The sequence below is a fragment of the Canis lupus genome, chromosome Y, assembly GCF_048164855.1.
Source record: "Canis lupus baileyi chromosome Y, mCanLup2.hap1, whole genome shotgun sequence".
NCBI classification, from domain to species: Eukaryota; Metazoa; Chordata; class Mammalia; order Carnivora; family Canidae; genus Canis; species Canis lupus.
Window position 1 is genome coordinate 7,707,771 of NC_132877.1, and position 10,666 is coordinate 7,718,436.

At 33.6% G+C, this 10,666-nt stretch overlaps 1 protein-coding gene across 1 annotated transcript; it reads left to right on the top strand.

Moving 5' to 3' along the window:
- The first annotated feature begins 3,215 nt into the window (after window positions 1-3,215).
- On the top strand, window positions 3,216-10,442 carry LOC140629061 (amelogenin, X isoform-like). The gene is made up of 6 exons (XM_072818457.1): window positions 3,216-3,338; window positions 4,480-4,544; window positions 6,569-6,616; window positions 7,764-7,805; window positions 8,106-8,531; window positions 10,132-10,442. The coding sequence occupies exons 2-6, from the start codon at window positions 4,491-4,493 to the stop codon at window positions 10,135-10,137; spliced, it is 576 nt and encodes a 191-aa protein (XP_072674558.1). The 5' UTR covers window positions 3,216-3,338; window positions 4,480-4,490; the 3' UTR covers window positions 10,138-10,442.
- The last annotated feature ends 224 nt before the right edge of the window (window positions 10,443-10,666 follow it).

Here is a 10,666-nt window from a genome sequence, read left to right on the forward strand (position 1 = left end):
ATTGAGAAGCCTGCATAGGGAAATATGTAACTTAGAGTACTCCCAAATACATTGGGTATAAGTCTGTTCCTTTTCATTCAACTTAGTTGGGAAATGCTGAATGAATCATACTTACTCAGTTGAGAACCTGAGGACCAAAGGGAAAAAGTAATTCAACAAGGTGACAATTTGGCAACACAAACACAAAATCCTGGTCTTTCAATCCTCATCTGGGATTCTCCCACTAAGAAGGGAAGGCACTAGAGTTTATGACGGTTAGATTTCTAGTGACAAAAAGAATCAAATGAGAATCAACCAAATAAAATGCAAAACAGATAAAAATTTTCACTCAAATTGTATGACTGCTTTAGCAGTGAACATATTTACCTATTAAAAATTGGAATGTTCAATAAATGATTGAAAATATACTAGATTCATATTAGAAAGAATGAAGCAAAAAATGTTTCTGCACAGCATGTTCCTAAGAATGTCTAATGCTGTCAAAAATTCATTGTCACAAATTCTGTTTTTCATCTGTGCTCATTTTAGAGGGAATATCCATTACTGTTTTCCTTCATTGAATTACCTAAGAGTTCCTTGATTCCTATTGTTTTTTCAAGAATTCTTTACCTACTATCTAAGTTTTTTAGATATACATTATCCACACTGGGTATAATATGTGAATATATAATTTTCTATAATATGTGAAAACTTTTTTACCACCTTAGTTTTAAAATAAAAGTAATAAACATAATGATTTCAACCAACCAAGCTAAATGTTTTGAATACCTACTGCCAAATGAAACATAAGACAAGAAACAAAAACAAAAAAGCAGAATTCTCTCCTAGCAATCAAAAACTGATACCATAAAACTGATATTCTTGCCCTTTTCTCACCAATAAGTCCCCTCAATAGCATCAGTTAGCTCCTTCCTTTACTGACAGTCCACATGTACTTTGAACAAGGTTGGGCGTATGGATTTTCAGCACACCATATATATTAGAAGCAGCAGATTAGAAAGGGAGAACTTGCTAGTGTAAGCACATGGAATCGTAAAATGTGATGGACTGCAAGTCAAGCAAAGGAATAAAAACTAATAAATTAGGAAAATAGCCCAATTATAACTTGTAAGGATATCTATTTACTCATTATATTACAAAAAAAAAAGCTTTTAGAAACCATTAAAGATACAAGATTTTATCAGCCCCTATAATAACCAAAAGTCATAGGCTTCAACACATATATATTTGGGGAAAAAAAGGCATAAATGGAAAAAAAAATTATTTGAGTGCCATGTTGTTGCAGTTCTCCTTGTAATTATATTTTTATGATCCATTTCTTTAAATAGTAAAGATAATTAAATAATTGCTCTCAAAAAGCAAGAGAAACAAAAAATTACTCTGAAAATGCTGTAACATCTATCTGACAAGGGGTAAATTCTAGGTCAACAAAAGAAAAATTCCTTGCTATAAATTCAATTCATTAATAAGAGAAATATTTGTTTGCAGGAAAAACTTTTCCATTGACATTTTGTTTTCTTTTCACAACATAACATAAAAGTTAATGACTTTTAAATATATGTCATATTAAAAAAAAGATTTTATTTATTTATCCATGAGAGACATACAAAGAGAGAGGCAGAGATATAGGCAGAGGGAGAAGCAGGATGCCCGCAGGGAGCCTGATGTGGGACTGCATCCCAGGACTCTGGAATCATGCCCTGACCTGAAGGGAGAAGCTCAACCACTGAGCCACCTAGCATTCCAAAATATATGTCATCTTATATCTTATTTAAATCAACACAAGACATTTCATGTAGTTTTTCACATTTTAAGACCTATGACTTAGGATATGCCATCAGAGAAAGCAGAGAGAAAGAACCACATTGTTTCTATAGAACTGGTAATCAAACCGGTGTTCAAACTGTCCATGCTGAATTAGCACTAACTCACTATCTAGGAGTTGAAAAGAATGTTACAATAAATAATCATTCCGTTGGTCAGGTAGCCCCAATATATCACTCTCTCACTTTTGAAAGATGAAAATATAATAAGATGAACACTGAAAAACTGGAGGCCCGCAGCTTTTTCTTTAATGACTTCATCAGTAGGTTCTTCTATGATGTTGCATTAAAACTTCTCTAAATATCGTTTCATGAACTACAATATCTACAGTGAAATAAAAGGACAGAAAAAGATATTAAGTATGATTTAATGAAATCATGAATGTTTTCTTCTAGAATTTAATTCTTCAGGTATGGAGCATCTATTTAATAATATATTTACATTAAGGTTTATAAATATTAAGTAATAAAATAAACCAGTTACCAAGTATTGTATCTGACTATATATGCAGCATTTTACTTACTATAACATTTGTAGACAACTCATCAATTACTGCTTGGCATTATTTACAACTTTTTAATTTGAATATATTATAGAATAAAAGATGAAATCCAAGTGCTTTATGAGGTAGAGTAGTAAAAATAACATGAATTTAATAGGTAACTTATGGTATTCTCAGAGAGAGATGAACTTTAGTTGTTTAGGCAAAGTAGAAACTGCTAAGAACATTGGCACAGTACAGTTAAACAAACAACTAAAGGTTCAGAAAAAGAAAGAGAAATTCAGTTTAATGCATGAAAAAAACTCACAAATGCATGGGAAAGAAGGACCATAATACTAAGAAAGGCTGCTACTATGTGGAGTGAGCTAATCAGGGCATATCCTGTGGTAAGTGTTTATAAGAATTGCAAGTATATAGTTGAATGTGAGGTCTCATGTGTGGTATGTCTCCTGCCTTCTCTTTCAGATCATTAGTAAAAGTATTGCTACTGTAATGTCTCTGAGTTTTGGTTGCTTTAATGCAAATTAAGGAAGAGGGCTGAAGGGATAGATTGTTGTCCCTTCTTTGGGTTGATACCAAAATGGTGACCAAAGGGTAATAAAGTGAATGGAATATACACTTTCAATGAAAGAAAATATAGTAGTGGTGATTCTGAAATTATACCTGCCTCAAACACAATGATGTAATAGGTTCTTAAGGTAATTCTGAATATATCAGCATGTTCAATCAGCTAATTTACAGACTTAAAAAACAGACCAATTAAACTTCTTTTGCCTGTTAAACCTACTATTGCCTGTAATGAGAGACTATATGTAGTAATCAAAACATATAGTCTTAAATTTAACCAAGGTTGCTAAAAATTCATGATATACTCAACACATTTTTCTTTCAGAAATATTATTGGTTGTCCTAGATGCTGTGAATCATATAAATTGAGCTCATACTTAGAAGAAATTTAAACAATCAAGCATCCTGTGTTTCAGAGGAAAACTTACTCCTGATACATTCAAAGGTATGTGGGTTTTTTCATAATTTGGATTCCTTTCTATTATGTTTCCTTGTTTCTCTGTATTTCATATTTCACAGAGGCAATTGTATTCCACATTTATAATACTACATACTATCCAGAATTAATTTAGCATGACCACAATCGAATTACTCTTTGATAAGTTAAGTGAAATTTTTACTTTCTAATGTAGCAAAGCATTTGTCTATATTTTTTAAAGTTTTGTTCCAGAACTGAAAAGAATATTCCCAAACCAAAGCACAATAATATTTCTTTTAATTTCTTATAAATTAAATTAAAATAACATCTTCGGGGCCTGTTAACAACATTGAATAATATTTCATTTAAGTACATTAAATAACTTACTTCTAAAATGAGATCATTTACAAAATGTTTATACCATCTTTTCCTTATAATTAAAAAAATAGAATATAAGCTAACTGTGCTTCTTATATCAGCATTATTACACATTATATTCACTTTCTATAGAAAGATTTAAGGTTTTTCTACTTGTGGTTGTAAAATAAGTCAAGAACTTGAGCCTTGAAGCAATGTGTATTTCTTAGGATGTTTGAGTTTTGCTTCATATTCCATGTTTCTAATTTGTGCAGTAATTATAGTGCAATGTCTAAGAAAAGTACTGATTAAAGATGCAAACTTTTAGGGAGAAATCACTCTAATTCATTGATGGATCAAATAGTACCAGAATTAAAGATAATTAGAAAACTCTCTTTCTGGGAAAGGTCTTCGTTTACATCTTTTGCATTGTTGATTCCTGGAGCTCAGAGATGTTGCTTAATTTTTTTTTTCTTCTCAGATAACTAACTTATTTTTAGTGGTAGCAATGCCCAGTGGACAATACAAGAAATATTCCTGTGGCTCTCGTTCTAACAATAGATGACTCATTTCTCTATGTTTGTTTAGCTGACACTTTAAATGCAAGACATCTTTATACTGCTGAGAGTCCAGAAACAATAAAATGAGCTAAAAATTAGTGATTACATATGAATAAAGAAACATTCACAATGGATTGTCCCAACCTCTTTACTAGCAATAGAGTAATGTGAATTATATGTATTTTATGAAGCACTAACTAGTTGCACATTTGAGATGAAATAAGAAAGGCAGATATTGACTTCTATTTCAGGGCCATAAGAAATGGGGACCTGGATTTTGTTTGCCTGCCTCCTGGGAGCAGCCTTCAGTATGCCTGTGAGTAAAATTTCCAATTTCCAATTTCACAAGCTTGGAAATAAAAATCTGCCTCAGATTTTTATTTAGGGTTAAATTTAAGGGTTTAAGACAGTACAAGATCTGATGTTCACAAATGTGACTGTGTTTAAGAAACATTTTTAAAATCTTGATCACAAGATTTTAAAACAAAAACATTCTCAGTTGCCTTCACCCATATTCTGATTCAGTATAGCCAGAGTGGGGGGTGTGCTGAGAACTCTGAATTTTAACAAGCAAGAACCTCAGGAAATTCTTGGAAACAATTACTTATAATCACTCATCTCTAGATGGAAAATTTTTGGAAGGGACCTTTGAAAGGCCTCCAGAAAAAGTGCTCAATCAGTCTTTAAGTACTACAAAAATGCCAGTTTTCTCTAAAACCAAATTTCTCACAAGTATCTAACTCTCTTTCTGCTCAGAAAACCCCCGGGCTATCATTCTTCAGAGTAAGATTTCAGTGTTAGGAATTTCCTTCCTGAACTATTTATTTGTCAGTCACCTGCTAAGCAGATGACTTCCTATTGGTTGTCCAGAATGCATGTGGGTATAGTTTACATTCAAATGTACCAAGGGATAGGGGAATGTGGTAACTGAGAGACAGACACTAAGGAGGACACTTGATGGGATGAACACTGTGTGTTATATTATATGTTGGAAAATTGAATTTAAATAAAATAGTTTTAAAAAATAAAAATACCAAGGACCAGGAAGTCTCATTCATTCTCTTAGACATAGACACATAAGGTCAGAGAGTTTAGATCACATGCAGGCAAAAGAGAACCCAGCTGCTTTTCAGTGCCATAAAGAGTAGTTGACAAGCCAGAGCTAGCAAAACTTATATATCTGCCTCTTCTCTTTCTCTCTCACCTACAAGACCATGATTTTGTGCTCTCCTTCCAGAAATCCTTCATTGTAGCAATTCCTAGTCCCCCAAATTACAAATGGAGCCCCTTTCTACTCCTCAATTGAATTTCCTACTCTCTCAGAGCTTGCAACAAGAAGGTATAGGAAAGGCAGTTACTTGATTACAATAGTCACTCTCAGATGAGAGCAAATAAACTCTTAGGAAATATGAGAATTTAAAAATAATACAGCCTTAATTAGCTTGATGTCTGAAGAGATATTCTGCATAACCCTCTCTACTCTGCCTCACCACCATTCCAGGGCTAACCAACATAGTATAATGCAGGCATCAGTCACATGGCTACCTACTACTTTTGACAGGATAGACAGTTTTAATTATAAATAATTATTTAAGCTATTTCTTATTTTGAACTTTAAGTTTCTTCTAGGATAAAAACTTTGACATAATAATAAAAAGAATCATTTTAAATTTCATAAATCAACTCTTTCACTTTCCAAGGGATTTATGTTTCCACTTTACTGCACCCATATATCCATGTTCATCAATAATTAGTAGTTATTTCTTTTGTTGTTGTTGATGTGGTTTGCATGACATTTGTGAGGATCTCTCTGATACCTAAACACTTCTCTACCTGTTGATCTGCAAGGGAAGATTTGTGAGACCTTTCTCTTGTTTGTATTTCATATTTATGTAAGAGCAATACACCTCTCTTTTCAATATGGAATAGTTTCATTAAGATATAAAATGGTGAGTGGGATCAGGTAGGATTAATTGACAACATCCGTTGAAAGTTGTCTGAAGATTGCTAGAGGATTAATCTGTTCTGGTTTTTGCTTCTAAGTCTTGGGAAAGTCACTTAGTTGTTCCAGACCTTTTTAAAATAAGAAGTCTCCTTTTCCACATAGCATACATGTTCAAACTAAAAGTAGACTTCAAATATTTTGCACTATACAGATTCCTTTAAAGTAGCTTCAGTTTCTCTTAATGTGAAGAATTGCATATTGACCTAATCTCTTCCTCTCCTTTTCTCTCCCTTCCTCCTCACTTTTCTTTCCCCTCCCTCTTTTTTTTATTTTTTATTTTTTTGTCTCTCTCTCTCCCCCACTTTCTTTTTCTTCTCCTTTCCCTTCTATAAAAGCTACCACCTCATCCTGGGCACCCTGGTTATATCAACTTCAGCTATGAGGTAATTTTTCTCTTTACAAATTTTTTTTCTTTTTTTTTTTTTCTTTACAAATTTTGACCATTGTTTGAGTTAACAATGCCCTGGGCTCTGCAAGAATAGTGTATTGATTCTTTAAGACATTTCTTAGTCCCACCTTTTCAGTTTATATTACCAGATTTCTCCTTTGATGAGTTGCCTCAAGCCTGCATTGCCTCTGCACACTCTTACTTGGCCTCTCTGACTCTGTGTCTCCTTCTTAAATGGCTATGAAGTTATTTATCATAAACTACTGCTCAGGGTGTGGCTGCATAGTAGGACAGAAAGTAAACTCTGGCTGAAGAGCTTTGTTCTATTCTAGTCCTATAAAAGATGGGGGAGTCAAGTCAAGTCAAGTTATTTAGGTTCCTTTCCAGCTAGAAACTCATGATTCTAAGATTTTCACAGTCTGTGTCTCCCTTCTTTGTCTTTACTGAAAGATCAATGATCAATAAGTCTATGAGACATTCTCACAGAAATGGAAAGCATGAGGCTCTCCTTAGCAATATACTAACCACAGGAAGTTGGGCAAATCATTTTTGTCTCAGGAATTTTGGTTTCCTCATCTGAAGAAAGGAAATTGTTTTAAATGCCCACACTTCAAATAGTTTGAGGAGCAAAATAGTTAAGTAATATAAAAAGTTCTTCATCAGATATAACTTTAGCAAAGTTATAATTGTTTCTTGTACTGATATAAAATGCTATACTACTACTTGAAGGCATCTTTCATCTCGTTAACCTTTTCACTATGACATAAAGACAAAAAGGTGTATAATTAATTTTATATCACATTAATTTTTTGTTTTGTTTTGGTCTTGCAAAGAAGAGCAGGAGCTATGGAATTAAACAAAAACACCCCAGTAAGACTATGAACTTCCTTAATTCCTCATGACTTTGTCTGTAAAAATGACAGTGTTGATATTTGTCTCAGCATATATGAGAAAGCATGAAATGTGTATGTGATTGACATAATACACTGCCTAACACATAAGAAGTACCTGGGAAATGTTTACTTTATTCTTTCTTCTGTAGAACTCAATTTTCAGACTATCAATATTGATGAGACTTTAATAGTTTGTATTTTATGCAGCTAAATTAAGGCAAATGAATTCTAACATCTCTTTCTCTTAAGGTGCTTACACCTCTGAAATGGTACCAGAATATAAGGCATCCGGTATGCAGACTTTTTGTCCTTTATTCCCTTAGAATATAAAATGTATTTCAATTTTCTTTTAAGTGAAATAATGTACCTATGCCACATACAGATCCTAATGGGAAATCTAGTTTGTAAAATGTCATATCTATGTGCACAGTTAGAAATTTCTCTACAAGGGAAAGTGGATAAATATTCATACTATCATAATGACAAAGAAAACATGACTATATCTCCTGTTGGAAGTCAGTTTGACTGAGTCACTGTAACTGAGTCAGTTGTGTGAGCTAATGATGAACCTGATTCTTTGTTTCCCACCAGTACCCTTCCTATGGTTACGAACCCATGGGTGGTTGGCTGCACCACCAAATCATTCCCATGCTGTCCCAGCAAAATCCCTCGAATCAAGCCCTGCAGCCTCATCATCACATCTCCATGGTGCCAGCTCAGCAGCCTGTGGTCCCCCAGCAACCAATGATGCCAGTTCCTGGCCAACACTCTATGACTCCAACTCAACATCACCAGCCAAACCTCCCTCTGCCTGCACAGCAGCCCTTCCAGCCACAGCCCGTCCAGCCACAGCCTCACCAGCCCATTCAGCCACAGCCACCTATGCACCCCATCCAGCCCCTGCTACCACAGCCACCTCTACCTCCGATGTTCCCCATACAGCCCCTTCCCCCCATGCTTCCTGACCTGCCACTGGAAGCTTGGCCAGCAACAGACAAGACCAAGCGGGAGGAAGTGGTAAGTAACCCCTGAAGACACTACAATATCTGAGAAAATGATATTTGGCATGGAATATATATTGTAGGTTAAAAATCTATAATTATTTTGAATTTTAGCCACACTATAGACTACTAAAGTCCATTCATTTTATGGCTAACAGTATGAGAAATATCAGTCTTACCTTTCAATCAATTCATTAGCAAGAGAAGGTTAGAATTATACTGAATGATACCAAAACTAATTTTTCAGGGAAGGCAATGAAAATATCAGAACATAAAGCATGATAAATGGAAAATTTCTTTAAAGACCTCAGATAGACCTGTGTTAGGTGGTTTTCAATGTAATTGAAGGCAGCTAAGCTGAACAGACTTATACGTTTAGTCCTAGCATTAATCCTAGCAATTAATGCTAGATTTAAATAGATCGATAGATTAATATGTAATAAGAATTTTTCAAATTTTAGCTTAAAATATTCTTTCATTAGTGGAAGTTTTGAATTAGGAAATGAATTAGAGAGAACAATGGGGTGCCCTTCCTCCATTCCCATTAAGTCTCAGTGCTGTGTATATAATTCTTTTGAATTTATGGGTCTTTATATTTATCACTAAAATAGGTAAAAGTGATGGATGAGATAATTTGAAAAGCTTTCTCCAACTGTTTGTATGTATAGTACACATAGTAAAACAATTTCTCAATTAAAAATTATGTTATTTGTAATATAGGGTTTTAAAATTATGATTAATTTATGAGGATATGGGACAGAATTTTTGAGAATTGATTGTATAACAATGTGGTTTCTATAGTTAAACATTTTATGTATCTATTTATCTTAAAGTTTAGGGAACAGCAGTTGTTTTTAAGACTTTATTTATTTGAATGAGAGAGAGAGAACATAAGCAGGGGTAGAAAGGAAGGAGTGGAGAGAGAAAGAGAAGCAGACCCCTTGCTAAGCAGGGAGCTCAACTACAGGTGACCCTAGGTCCTTGGGATTAGGACCTGAGCTGAAGACAGATGCACAAACACTGAGCCACAGAGGCACCCCAGTAGTCAATTATTTTAGTCTAAACTGTACATTCTCTAGTGAAGAGAAACAGATTCTAGATAATACACGTATTTTTGTATATTATATAGAAAAAATACATTTCTTTGTTTTTAATAAATAAGGCTGTTTGTTTATTCATACCATATCAAAAATATTTACACAAAGGTGACTTTGGATACATAGTTTCAACTATTTGTTTATTTTAGTTTCAACATTTAAAACAGTTTAGTTTCTGCATACATAAAATTAGATTATAAGTGGATGGCTTCTTAGAGTTGTTTATGGAAATAAAATAAAGTGATTGAGAGTCTAGGAGTCAGGAAGTCCTCCAAGAAAGATACCTATGTAATTTTAATATTATAAAGCAGGTTTCAGTCCTAAAGGCAGGGGCTACCTTTGTGGACAACTCATATCTAACAACAATGAAACAACAAAGAAGTTTTGGATATTATAGAGGTCAACTTAAATTAGTATATTTTCCAAGTAAAACTGAATCTATATTTATTACTATATTGTACCCTAAAATAATTTGTAAATCACTTTAAGTGTTTTTTTTTTTTTCGCTTTTTTTTTCAGGATTAAAAGATCAGAAAATGACAGGAGTAGATATTTCAGTTCCTTTTAGAAAAGATACAAGAACACAAATGATTTCTGCCTGCAGTATGCTTACTAGTAAATTCTGTAACTAAATGTCAGTACTATTAGAAGGCAATAAAGTGTTTTTAAAAGATCCATGTATTGTTTGTGAATTAAACATAAAATTTCATATCACTTGAGACGATATGAAATTTACAAACTATTAACAGATGGTTTTGCAAGTAAATAACACTTGTTTTAGAGAAAATGTAAAATATAGTACTGAGGGCAGTGCGGGTGGTTCAGTGGTTTAGCGGCACCTTCAGCCCAAAGCATATTCCTGGAGACCAAGGGATCTAGTCCCACATCCGGCTCCCTGCATGGAGCCTGCTTCTCCCTCTGCCTGTGTCTCTGCCTCTCTCTTTCCCTGTGTCTCTCATGAATAAATAAATAAAATCTTAGAAAAAAATAAAATATAGTTCTTAAAATCTTTTTCTTTTTCTATTTTTTTATAAATAAATTTATTTTTTATTGG